At 41.1% G+C, this 14,140-nt stretch overlaps 1 protein-coding gene across 2 annotated transcripts in view; it reads left to right on the top strand.

Annotated features, from left to right (window-relative positions):
• The first annotated feature begins 230 nt into the window (after positions 1-230).
• neto1l (neuropilin (NRP) and tolloid (TLL)-like 1, like) overlaps positions 231-14,140 on the top strand; it is a 69,981-nt gene continuing 56,071 nt past the window's right edge. The window contains exons 1-5 of one of the 2 annotated variants that reach the window (XM_039617034.1): positions 580-594; positions 842-926; positions 1,557-1,613; positions 1,725-1,859; positions 2,238-2,486. In XM_039617034.1, coding sequence (XP_039472968.1) covers positions 899-926; positions 1,557-1,613; positions 1,725-1,859; positions 2,238-2,486 — 469 coding nt within the window. In that variant the 5' untranslated portion in view covers positions 580-594; positions 842-898. Of the gene's footprint in view, positions 927-1,556; positions 1,614-1,724; positions 1,860-2,237; positions 2,487-14,140 lie in introns of both variants that reach the window. The other variant, XM_031749976.2, reaches the window with a different exon arrangement.

The following is a 14,140-nucleotide window of genomic DNA, read 5'->3' as shown; positions in this document are numbered from 1 at the left end:
TGCTTTATTGTTCAAACACGTGTGTGTGTGTGTGTGTGTGTGTGTGTGTGTGTGTGTGTGTGTGTGTGTGTGTGTGGATGAAGTCGTGTCCTGGAGAACTTTTCGATGCGTGCGTCAAAAGTACGTGAGGACTGTGGCGCATTGGACGGCCGTAGTCGGTGGTGAATGAACGGGAGGAGGAAGAAGATCTTACATTAGCTCCTGCCGGCTGCGGGGACTCAAGCAGTTGACAGAAACCCAGGCAGAGGGACTCAGTGAGAACAACACTGACAGCTTTGTGGAGAAACACGGGGCGACAAATGAAAGCCAAACAAAAATCCACTTAATTATTATTATTTTTTGTATCTGTTTGGCAACCTCTTGTTTTCCAGAAGATTTTTACGAAGCGCAAAAGAGTACAGAAAACGCCGCAGAGATGAGTGTTGCGTGGTTTTACGTGCTCTTGAAGGATCATCTCTCTTGATAAAGGGACCAAAGCGGACAAAACAAGGTTGCCCGTGATATTTTCTAAAAGAAGATTGCAAAGGTGGAGCGATTAGAGAAGGGCTGATGAAGGGACTATTAATCCTTTCAGTGCATCAAACGCGCCAAGGGGTACTAGAAACGTTTGGATGGAAATCGGGCGAGTGTTTGGAACTGTTTTTGGTTTTATATGAAACTGGTGATTAGTAGTTGTTGTGACACATCTGGAAGGATTTTTTTTCTCTCTGAGATTTTAATAAGGAGTAAAATTTCGCTTTTTTTTTTTTTTAACCCACCACCGAAAGGTTTGATAACATGAGCGATATCTCTGCGTGAATACTCAGAAACTTACATCTCTATCTTTTTTTCTCTCTTCAAGTATTCCTAATCTAAATGGAATTAGTTGAGCCTAAAGCCGTTTGTGAAAGGAACAGACATGCTACATGGGCACAGCTTCCATCACGGTAAGACATCCTTATTCACCAACTGAAGCACACTTGCTGAAAAGCTCTTAATGTTTGTCCTACCCAAGCGCAAAAGCGGCATGATAATCTTTTAATCAGTTTAGACGGACTGTAAATATCAGAGCAACAGATCGAAATCAACATAGGAACAAAATGGTGATTCAGTGGGGATAAACAAATATGAGATGAAAAACGGATGCACTGCATCCTGCAACCTGTAAACTCACAGTGAAGGTCACAGTCTTAAGTTTTTTTTTTTAACCTTCAGTTTTATTTATGGCAGGAAATAGTCATATTGAGATTGTTGCAGTTTGTGATGTGAGCCTATCGTTTTAAAAAATATATAATTTTGAAGCCTCTGGCGAAAAGGGGCTTTATATAGGTGTAGTCTTTGTTGGAAGAGACTTTTAGTAGCAGCCTGTAGGTTATGTTCTGAGGTAATATACTATTATTATTATTATTGGCGGTATTGTGTGTTTTTTTATTCCTTTAGGTCGGGACCAGGTTGTTACATTAGGTAAATAAATACAGTATTAATACCTTTGTTCCAACCTAAATGAAAAAAACAAAGACAAAAACTAGTGTAATTTTTAAAAAAAACAATATGAATTCATCTTTCTGTCCTTACAGTTGTTGCAAGTCTACTCATACTTGGGTTGTGTGGGGCAACAAAGAAGGATACAGCAGGTAATAGCCATCATCAGCTTGTCTTTTTGGTGTCCAAATGTCCTCTCTTCAAATTCATACGTATATGCTTAACACTATCAAATACATAATGTATGTGTGTGTATATTTCAGTGAAAAACAATTCTGGAGTGAAGCCTGCAGGTCAGTGTGGAACGTGGGTAAAGGAAGCAGAAGGAGGGCTCTTCACTTCTCCCAATTACCCAAACAAATACCCCCCAGACACAGAGTGTGTTTACATCCTTGAAGGTAAATCGTCTCTTTAAACACAGCAGTAGTGAAGAAAAAAAGCCAACGTGATCTAGCTGTTTATTCTCAACTAAAGCCCTACTGACGCTATCCTCAGTGAGCGATGATACACACTGGACTGAGTGGCAAGCCTAGAAAGGCTTTTTTTAATATAAAAAGATGGTTTTTGATAAGTCAGTGCGCATAGCCTCATTAATGTAGTACCAAAGTGAATGTGGAAATAACATCTCTCGTTATTTAGAGATGAATTGACTAACAGCCAGAATTTGAGTTGAACGCTGATAATGAAAGAAGCTGAATGTTCATCACTGAAAGCATGACTAATAGTTTACGCCATTCTTTCTGTTAGGTAGTAATTATTTCCATTGTGTCTTGCAGCTCCCCCAAGGCAGTGTATCGACCTACACTTTGAGGAGAATTATTCAATCGAGTCCTCTTGGGAATGTAAATTTGACAACATTGAGGTACGAGATGGACCGTTTGGCTTCTCCCCGATTCTCGGACGATACTGTGGTCAGCACAGCCCGCCTGACATCAGGAGTAGCGGCCGATATCTGTGGATAAAATTTGTTACGGATGGTGAACTGGAAGCAGTGGGATTTTCTGCAAATTACAACTTCACTGCAGGTATGATTGTTTTTGTAGCTTTTTAGGCTTTTTTTTAGACTTCCTTTATAAGCATATTCAGAGTTTATAGCTCTAACAGCAGGTTCCCAAATGAATAATGAACATCATCCGGGGAGCTCGGCCTTGATATTTGTGCAAGCCTCTTAGAGTGTTATTGATTGTCTGTCTGCACACGCTCACTGTTACCATTGGCATTATGCTGTCATTGGCTGGGACACTCTTGTGACTGGTTGGCTCGCTCTTGTTTTTCTCTCTATATGTGTAGAGACACGGAACAGTTTCATCAACACTGATTCACAGGGAGAAGCTAACCTGTCTGTAGTGTCGAACACAAACCTTGGCGTTTTTTAATTTACCTCATCTTTGGTCGTGATAGCATTACTGAAGCAGCATGAGGATTGGTGACAAAGAATCAGGGCATAAGAATGACTTAATATTCACTCACCCACACTTGACTGGGTTTAATAACACTGTCAACTTTTTTTTTTTTAGTGAGTCAAAGGCTTGAAAGGCATAGTGCCAGGAAATGCATAGAGTATGCCAATTTGTCTCCAAACCTTCGGGGGCGTTTTACCATCGGATATTTGAGCGTGTCATTGTTTAAATAATGAACACATGCAGTACATGAACCTTTCATCTGAAAAACATGCTATTAGCTGCAGGCAGTTGAAAAGAAAGCTATTGGGGTGAAAAGGGAGAGAGCTGCAGATTTATCTCCGATTGCTTTGTGGAAATCCAAATGGTGAAGCTGTTCATAGGAAATTGCGGGTTTCTACAGTATATTGACAAAGTAGCCCGGGGATAAACCCAACTTTTACCTCAGGGAAGTGTTTCAATTTCATGCTGTTCATACTGACTCCTCTTCACCTCAGTTCACTTCACACTGCAGTACGGTAGCCTTGCACATCGTGCCATTCTGTTCTGTTGGCTTTGGTTTATCTGAGTAGGAGCACACCATTAAGCTCGCTCATTAACACAAAGATTCTTTTATATTTATGTTCGATTAGCTCTGCCAATATTCTTCGATTCACTTTACAGAGGCGGATGTCAATTCTTCACCAAAACTAATAATTATATGAGATAAGCACTGTTTCCAAAATGTTAAAGGTGATCATAAAATGTCAAAATAGTATCATTTTCTGAGTTTTTACCCTAAGTCTGCATAGCTTTATTTCCTAATGGGTGTGAATAAGAATTCACATGCGGTAATTGCAATTAACATCTGTACTGTAATTTGCAAAATTGCTCTGAAAAAGAGTTGCACATAAAGGATGTTTTTTTCATCCCTGATGGTTAAAGACCCCTCTTTTTCCCCAGTGGTGTCTAATTCAAGCATTGTTTCTACTTCCTGCTTCTCTTGGGAGTCCTATTGAAAATTTGCTTAGAGAACAGTGAAAAGCTTTGCCTCTTGACTTGATAGGAAATATCTGAGGCATATGATTTCCATAATTAATGAAGACAAAAGTCTTGAATTCACTCGACTTGATACTCTGAAATCTGGCAGTGTGAATAGTGTCTCACATCTGCAGCTGCTCTGCTAACCATGCTAATTTACACAGCCCTCCTCTCATGAATGGAAGCAAAAGAAAAAAGATGTGGCAACAAAGGTGACATGAATCATCTTCTCTCACTCTCTTTCCTCAGTCATTTTAGCAGCTGCCAGATAAAGAAAAAATTGTGCCTCTCCTTCACATTCTGCTACTGTCCTTTCAGAGCTCTTGATGACTAATTCGGTTAATACAGCAGCCAGTGAATGAATAACCAATGACTGGAATCTCTAGTATCTAGTGTCCTATCATAGATCTTGAGGTACTTGAAGTCTGAAGGTGCTATATATTAAATTCTATATTTATATAAGAGATTTAGCAGACAGTAGAGATGCAAATATAATAGTCTTTGATGAACTTAAAGTTCCTGTTGATGTGACTCACAATTTAGTTGTCAAACACATTACACCCAGATTCTTTATACTCAGTCTATTGTGTCACAGAACTTGTACAGCATTCTTTTTTCACCTCTGCAAACTGCGCTGTAACTTGTTTTTTGCAAAGAAATCAAAGTTACGTTGGGATTTGCCAGATATTTTGGAGGTATATGTACAGTAGCTTCCTACTCAATTACTTAGAGTCACTCAGACACATTTTTAATTACAAGATTGCCTGGCACTTTTGCAGGATTTATAATGGAAGCTTACCAGGCCATGGCAAGCTGCCTGTGTGACTCACAAGCTAGCCACCTGACTGAATTAGAACACCTGACACATATAGAGGTTCCTCACATGACATCACCCACATCTTGCATGAGAGTTGTCCGCCATACTGGATGTGATACAACTACCGGTTATGAGGAAAAAATGTGTATTCCACAGCTGGTTGGCGAGCTGTTACTGGATGCTCCTGGCTGTCACTAAGCACAATCAGTTGAAAAGGGAGGGCTGCACCAAAAACCTTTGTGGGATTGCTGAGACTGGATCAAGTCTGCATTAAAAAGCATTTTGCAAAGTCAAGTAGGCATGAAAAGTTTGCATATTCCATACAAACTACAGGTGACCAAAGAAACCACAAGGAGATTAATGGCAACACATTTTTCTTTCACGTTGACTGCCATCAACCTCCAGCAACCACTTGCCAACCAGTTTGGGAGCATGCATATTTTGCTTGCAACGGGTGGTTGGTAGATGGGCCCAGTCCAGTCTCGAGGCCTGTCTGACTTGGACCTAATTTACTTGGCCTTGCATTCTCATACATCCAACATGGCTGATAAGTTAACTTCACTTAGTTAGCTGTCACGTAAATGCAAAACCTCATTAGGTTCCCCAGCTCCCCAATTGCAGCCATTTGAGACATGGCGTGTATAACACATAAGTCACTTAAAGTAATTTTGTCGGTAAAGGATCAGTGTGAACTCCAGTGAAACTACAGTTTTAAACATTTAATGCATGCCACTGTACTCATTAAGAGCAGGATCTGTGTGTGTTTGTGTGTGCTGCATACAGAATCCCTGACTTCCACGCAGGCTCTGTAAAAAGAAACTGTGCTTCTGAAGTGGGAATAGTGACAATGAGATACAGACGTATTTCTTAATCTCACTTTGAATTAGAGGCAGAGTTGATGAGGCATATGTCTTGCTGTTTATGCAAAAGCATGCAGTTCAGACTTGCTAGTCATGCTATTATCTACTGGCGCCCACAGTGCAAGAAGTAACCATTTTCCAGCCTTCACACTAAGCTAAAAGGTTATTGGTCATACTGGTAGTAGCTTAAAGACATGTGAGTGGCTTCAGTCTTGGCAGCGAACGCTTTGCAAGAGAGCAGTTTCACCAGCGTATTTGTTAAAATGTCACACTAATTTCTCAAAAACACCAAAATGCTGTACACTTAGTCTTGACATGTAATCTTAATACCACTTTGAAACAGCATGCAAACCTAAGTGTATCTCAGAATTTATCACATTCTACTGCTCAGTAATCAAGTGAACATATAAAAAAGCCTGTTTAGCCAGAAGGGATTGAGACTAAATAGTGATCAGCAAATATTACAAAACTATTTTAAGAAAGAAGAATAAGGCCTGAGGCTTAATGTGTTATAATTTGTGGTTTTATTTTTGCGTTGTTTTATTCTGTCTTTTTCATTACAATGCCTGCATATACATGTATTCATGGAAGAACCATAATGTAATTGTGAACTAGTGGCGAAATGTAAAAGTGTGATACTGAGCCATTGTGTGCAAAAGCCCGTTGTGTGGCGCTATGAAAGAAACTATAATGAGCGCAATTTAGCTGTCTGTCATAAAAGCCAGCACAGTAATAAGCTTGTTATATTTTAAAAGCACATGTGAAGTTGTGGCCAACAGATTTGCATCATCCGTGGAGGTCAGTGAGAGAGCTAATGCATTAGGTTGACGGGCAGCCTTCTAGTAATATTGTGTAATATGAAAGTGCAAGTAGAAAAGTCGAATACAGCGTGTGCAGCAGGGGAAATTACTCAGTGGAGGAACTGTGGTATGTGTGTTTCTGTGTGTATGTGTGCATTCAAGACTGCTGGGGGATTTCAGCAGCATTCTGCTATTCAGGTTGTCCTAGGGCGCCGTGACCTTGGACCCTTGTGGACTGGTAGATTAAGTGGTGTTTCAGCACCTTAAGCGAAAGCCAGAGCAAATAAAAGCTGCAAGTTCTCCCGCCTCTTGCTCCCTGCACTCGGCTGTTTGCAGAGCCAAGACCTGGAACTGAGACAGATGCTGTGTGGTTTGTGATAAAATATGGAGACTGTGGCGCTCCATGAAAAGCGACCATACATTTATAATGTTGATTGTTTTAATGGTTTTCGTTCGATCTTTTTGAAATGTGTGCCGCACACAATCTAATATTCCTCATTGTTTAAATTCTACAGGAAACCTCAGATGTTAACCGAACATCTTCTTAATGTTTTCTTCTATTTAAAATTTCAACCATGGCTGGTAATCAAGATGACACTGAGTGATCAGAGTGCCTCAGAGCCAACCGAGCTCTAACTGGGCTGAGAATTATTTTGGAGTGAGTCAAATGGCATTTAGTATTATATCTGGAATAGGATGTATGGGCCTATCACAAAGGAGGCAGGGTCATGAGATTGAACCTAGATGGGCTCAAACAGGAAAATTGGAAATTGAACCACAGAGATCGACTTGTCTCTCTTGGAAGCGGCTGAGTACAGCGGCGCCATCGCTGGGGCTGGGTAGAAAGTTCAGTAACTTCCCAGTAACACATCTCTTTCCAAAGCCATTTGCCAGCAACTGACATTTAAATGTTTGAGTCACATTTTATTTAATTGCATCCACCAAACTCTCAGATTGAAGTTTCTAAAGACACTGACATTAAACAGACAGGCAGAGAGAGGTAAATAATCATTTCATGGTATTGTGTGTGGAAAGCGAACATAGTCACATAGGTGTTTTAGGTTGTAATAAGGACAATTTTAAGGGAGTTTGTCCAAAATTTGCCTGTAGAGAGAAGTACTGGTCTGGAGCTCTGTTGTAAAGATGCAAGGGTTTAATGGATAATCAGAAGATGTAGAAAAAGTGAACTAGCAGCTAATACTTCTCACGTATTCTACATTTGTCTGCAAAAACTCACAATATGTCATGAAAGTGTAAAAGAAAAACAGAAGTGGGAGTCATGGAGTATCTATCAGGATCGTATTATTATGTAGCACTTTTATGATCTTCAGTAGTTTGCAACACAGTTATTTGCGATCCATGACAATATCTGTGTAACCAGAGAGGGAAAAATATAACCCTCAAGTGACCTGAAGTGTGTATTTATCCACTGCACCATAGCAACTGATTTACTGTTTCAACCATTCAGTTATGTGTCAGTTTAGTTAACCAACACCCCCTATTGGGTCCCACTGGGTAACCTTCTTATTTCTCCTTCTCCACTGTTCACTTTCTTCACATTTATTTGATAAGCCCCACCACAGGAAGTCACAATGCAGTGACTCTAGTAAGCCTGAATCCATTTGAGTAGCTCAATAGTTTGTGCCAATAATTAGCACGATGAAGCAATACAATGTTTTGCTGTGTCGAGGTATTGAATGTAATTGTCGTCTGGACTGTTCTCTCCTGATAAGCATTTTCTTCCCCGACTGCAACCTATTGTTAGCTACTGCAATTGTTCCTCGTAGCTCTTTTCTCCCAAAAGACAAAAAAGATGATGGTTTTCACGCTACAAAATCTTTTTCAAGTACCAAACATGTATCCAGTTGTTGGCTGGTAACACTTAGTTCAAACACATTTCAGTCTTGTAGTGTGTGCATGTGAGATGCGGTCCACTTGCCATCATAAATCTAATAAAAACATTGTCAAAGTGGTATAGCACCTAAGGTAGTGGGAGTTAAATTTCATTTTCCATGGCCCAGCAGTGGTAGGGTTTCAAATTCAGTGGAGCACAGAGAACAGGTAGAAATGGAGAGAGAAATCTCCCGTGGTACACTTTTGGGTGTTCCCTTAAGACCTCAGTGTGTTTGCCTGAATAAGATTCTCGCATATAGTCATTACTAATAAATCACAAAGCCACCAACAACAACAAAATGATCTCCCTCCTTATGTTTTGCTCCAGTGCTTATTGCCATTAGCGCTGCCTACAGTGCAGGTCACATTCTCTGGGAGTTTCTCTTCTGATTGTTCAGGGCTGCCTGCTGTTTCTCTGATTATTATGGGTCTTTCTTTTCCTTACTGGAAACACATGTAGGTGTACTTTTTTTTTTTTACACGTTCCCCATGTGTTATATTGTTTCACCAAAGGAACGCTATCAGGCTAAAGGCTTTAGCAAATAGAAAATAACCTGTGTTAAGAGAATAGGCTCTCCTGTGTATTTTCTTTTCTAACTTTTTGTTTTTGAGTGGTAGCTGCCAAACAAAAATCTAATTTCAAGAGGAATCTCATGCGCTAGCATCAGGTGAAATACGTCAAACGACAGGTGGTACGTTCGAGCTCAGCTAAAGACTCCCTTCTCTCTGCGCTGAGCAAAATGAGACGGATTGAGCGAGTTAGCATTGCAGGCACACCTCTTGCAGCTGTGGATGAGGTCAGCCGTGCCCTCGCTCTCCTCACTCATCTCTCTCTGTTTTCAGCTAGCACACTACCTCTTTTCTTCTCTCCTATTTTCTCTCATGCCATGCATGGTTCACACCAAGTTTATGAAAGGGAACAGTTCCCATTCACCTCCATTAGCACACAGTTCTTGCGCTTTCTGTGATGTGAAAATTGCAAATTTACATGCAATTAAAAGGTAAGTCTCAAATATTAAAACCCCTTTTCTATCATTCCGATTTATGATATTTACACCATATTGTTTAAATAAGATCCTAACTTAGATTTTTCCCTTTAATTACTCCCTTTGTAGAATTACGGTGGGTAACTAGCTGGTTTTTTAGTGGTTTTCTCACCAGCTAGATATATAAGCTATCTTGTAAAACTACATATGTTGGAAAAAAGTGATTGAACTTAGCTGTGCCGCTTTCTCGTGTGCCCGTTCATCTGCCCCACTAAACTCCTCTCACATCCTTTGCTCTGATATTACACCTTGCTCCTTCCTGCTCAGCAGTGGAGTCTCAGCACAGAGTGTTCCCCAGCTTATCAGACAACAAGCCTTCACTCAGGGGACAACCAGTCAGAGTTTATCCCTCTTGTGGAACGTAACTCACTATCCAGCGGGATGGCTGATATTTACGTCCTCTGGCTGTTTCAGCCACTCCTAGCCAATTACGCTGCAGATCAATCAGCAGCTCAGCCTGCCTCCTGCTTCTATCCTCTGTGGCGGTTTGTTAGCCAGGCCTGCTGTTCAGCTACAGATGCTTCGGGGGTCAGGGCATCTCTCTGTTGTAGCTGGAAGTCTGCAGTAATGTAAACCATGCTTGGTGTGGGGGTTTATTTGTGGCGTGGTGTGGGGATTGGAGTGGGGTGTGTGTGGTTGTGTGTGTACATGTGTTTGTCTACACCATGCAACTCTCCAATCTGTACCAAAATCTTGGCTGCCTTCCTGTTCAAACCCCTGTGTCCTTCCTGTGCTACATCCACAATAGAGTGCTCTATTGTGTATGCACGCTGTGTTTGCTACATTGTGCACATGATGCATATGGTCTCCACTGCATTGGAAATTAGCTCGACTGTTGTAAGGCTTTTTTTTGCATTCTTCCTACCTCTGTAGGTATAACAGCTTGCCTAGGGCTCTTTGTTTCATTAGCCTATCGCTGTGGTGGATCCATGGCTGTCATGCCGAGAGCCCGACTCTTTCCATTATGCTGTATTAGGCAGGAATGAGACTGAGCTCTGTGTTTTATCTCTGTACACATTAAGGCCTCAACCCATCGAAAACGTCTAAGAGAGTTATTCCCTTAAGAGCAGATTGAAAAGGTCTTTTGATTGTTGGAAGGTGAAGGAATTTTGTTTGTTCGTCACTCCTGATTTGCACCTCTGATTCCATATGGCATCACAGAGCAGATTGCTTTCCGTGCTTGACGGATTTTACTTTTATTTTCATCTTCTCATCAGTAGGACACTTCCTCAGGGATGAATGATGAACGTTCTGTTTTCATTATCTACACTTTTGCTCCCCCATTTTCTTACATCCAGTTTGGCAGCGGCTTGGACTTTAAATTCCCAGCTTATCATCTAAGAGCAAATGTCCGATTCCAAAGGGACCTAAATCACATTTGGCTTCTGGGTAATCTAATAGGTAATGGCAGGCTTTTGTTTGGCTACTGGAAGAATGATGTCAACAATGAAGGAGGGCAGGACCATGATGGGATTATGAAATGTGGAATGTCAGTAATCCTCGTAATATTGCAGAATAATAAAATAGTTGCGGATTCAAGCAGATGGCCACGCCAGTATATAATATTCCCTTATAGGAAATGACAATAAAACGAGTTGATGGTACATTTCGTGAACTAATAGTGCAGCTTGGGTCATATACCAGCTACTCTGCTTCATACACTGCTGAGACCGTGATGGAGGTTTAATGTATATCATTACCATCTGTTAGGCTTACAGGCAAACCGTGACAAGTGGTTTATGGTTTACAACTGAATGAGTTTCCTCCTATTTCAGCTTATTTCATGTATTCTTCTTTTCAAGGTTCAACCAAGGAACAAATACTCAACATGATTATAATGGAACAAAATGTTTACACAAAGCAGAGCGCAAAAGATAGACTGTATTATGTTCAACAAAACTTGAGTTTGCCAGCTTAGTTCGGCTGCCTCATCCTGCCTTTTCTTATATGTGCAGAGGGTTATGGCACCCAGAGGATCCATTAAGTGAGCTTGCAGGGTCCTAAACTGTTCCTATAAGAAAGGCCAGTTTAAATTTGACCGCTTGTCGTCCTAAAGGTGCATGTGACATTTGGTTTCATAGAGGTGTAAACCAGATTGCACGATGTTCCGTGTTATTTTGTCTCAGTTCACTTTTTGCTTGAGCTGCCAAGCATTTTTCTCGCTCTGCATCCTCGAGTCAAACACCTTGACAAAACTGTCAAAATGACAAACACGATTCTCCTTTTACCCTCGTCAAAGCTCGAATTGCTCGTTCGTCTACGATTTTTGAGGTTCGCGCAAGAGAATTTTATTTCCTTCTCAGACCATTGACTGTACACCGGCGTGCTCCAGCAGCTCATTTAAAGCCATCTTCTTTCAGTGAGTGACTGAAGTCTTTCTGGCAGAATGGAAGGACGTGGAAAAGTCAGGAAGTCGATCGTGTGTGTTCGTCTGTGTTTCTTTCTCAAACAAACACTAACAGTGTGTTGACGGCATGGCCTTGCTGGCATTTTCATTTTCCAATTGGCAAGCTCGATTAATCACGGCACTCCTATACAATGCGACGCACATGGCCACCCACTGCTGCTGGCTCTCATTATTCCCCAACACGGGAAAATGTACAGCACGGAAAACGGAGGCAGAGAAAGAGCAAGACTATACAGGAAGGGTATATATGAGTGATAAAAGTAACAGGGAAAAGAGAACAAGAGACAAAGATGGAAGAAATGAAAGGAGGATTCGGTGATACAGAGAAAGATTTGGATTGCTGTGAATAGGTTGTGGCTGCGCTGCGAGGAAGACTGATAAAAGACTGGGGCTGCTTCATGTCCCCTCAAGGCTTCTGCTTCTATCTGAATATTCATTGAGCTGACACTGGCTTTTCTCGCCACCATCTATAAAAGGATGCCAATTGGCTTTTACCTTGTGGCTTCTAATAAGCCTGTGTGCCTAACATGCATACAAATGACTCTTTGTAATACACAAATGCACATTCTCGTTCCTGTAACCTTCTCACGAGCAGCCTCAAAACAGCTTAAAGTACCATGACAGTTTACTCTCAGTAAGTTTCAATTGCTGTGCACTAAAGAAATTACTACATTTTTTTTAAATGCCACTTGTTTGGCTCAATATCTCCGGGATTGAAATTGAGGCTTGCTGACTTTATCTGCTTTCCTGCATGCAGTATGATTGCTTATTCTTTCTTAATAATGAAATATCTGATCTGCTGCAGGGGTTGGGGGGGGGTGAAATTGTTTTAGGAAATCCTTCAGTTTGTCAAAAAGCAGATTATTCATCCATTCAGCACATTTATATAATTTTTATTCAGATATGATCCAGGATAGTCAGGTTTGCAGTGATTTTTTGTAATCACATTGCATCACTTTGCTCGGGGTTGCAGATATCTTTGTGAGAATAAATGAGTTCGCTGGAGAATCTGTACTCTGCAGGTACAAGATCTTTCCTGTGTAAACTTAATTTTTAAGGCTGGCTGTCACTGTCCACGTATATGGTCGTAGACATACAATCTTGTTCTTGTAGCGTGCGTGTGTGCGTGTTTGTGTGTAGAGGATATTTCTCATCCAAGAGTTGAGTCAATCTGGATTTTGGTTGGGCGAAACTGCTCAAATCTGTATGCTGCTCCTAATCCCTGCGCACAAACACAGACATACACTCTGGACCTCCGCTGAGCGGCTACATCTGAACCCTCAGATCTAAAAATCCTTTTCATTTTGTCCTCCAGTTTATTTGTAGGGGTGGTGTTGGTCCTGGGTTTGTGTGCTGGGAGCAAAAAAAAAACAGCTCCATGTTCGTAAGGGGGAAAGCCGTGAAGAATAAAATGATGTGAACTAGCTGAGCAGCAGGGCTCTATCTTCAAGTGGAATACGCACGCAGCACAATGCTGCACACATTTTGTCCGTTTTATACACCGGACAATCTTAAATATTCAGGCGTAATCCGTTTTGGGGCTCTGCTGGTAAAATGTAGAATTCAAGTGCGATTTGAATCATCGTCCTTTCCCTAGATAACTGGGTGCCACAAGGACATAATTTCCTTTTTCTTAAATTAGAAAAGATGAAGTTGAATCTGCAGAGCTCGGCTGAAAATTTTGTCTCCCTCTGGGCAACACTGTATTTCCTGGTATTTCAAAAGTCTGCCAGCTTTTACCTTCTGACTTAGTAGATATTTCACACTCTGTCTCTGTTGTAGAAAGGGAGATTATGTGTGTAGGTTGCTGTACATGTGGGAAATTACTTCACCTACCACTTCAGAGACATTTGACTAATGTTTTTGTTGCTTGACATGAACTGAACTACGCCACATGCAATGAAAACACCAGAGCACAGCAAGGTAAGAGGGCTGGAAACAGCATTACAGGGTCACGCGTCAGAAGGAGAAAGAAAGAAAAGTGGGAGGTGGAAGATGAGATTAGATTTAAAATCTCCCTTACAAAAACTCGTTGTGTGTTTGTAGCTTATAGGAGAGATTGACTGTGATCAAGAAGAAAGTCTGAGTCATTGATTTTATCGTGCTCTGCCTCTGAAGAGCGGGGCTTTGTGGAAACTTAGATTGTAGTAGAAAAAGCTCAGTGAAAATGCCTAAATTGAGTCCTTGGAGAGGAGGGCTTTGGTGTGGCTTAAATATTCATTTGCTAGTGGCAGTAGCTCTGGAGTAAGGTTTTAGCTCCAAGCAGTGGATCTCTTGACACACTATTTGTCAAACATCAGTGATTTTTACCCCGTGGGCTGACGCAAAGCTGATTTCAAAAGCATGGGGTTTAAATGTTGAGTTACAGGAGCATTTATTGTTCTCCTGTGGACAAAGGTGTTTTTGTGTCTTAATAAAGAGGTTTGCTTTAGCAGT

Source organism: Oreochromis aureus, linkage group 9, assembly GCF_013358895.1.
Source record: "Oreochromis aureus strain Israel breed Guangdong linkage group 9, ZZ_aureus, whole genome shotgun sequence".
NCBI lineage: Eukaryota > Metazoa > Chordata > Actinopteri > Cichliformes > Cichlidae > Oreochromis > Oreochromis aureus.
This window is presented reverse-complemented; position numbering and strand designations above follow the sequence as displayed.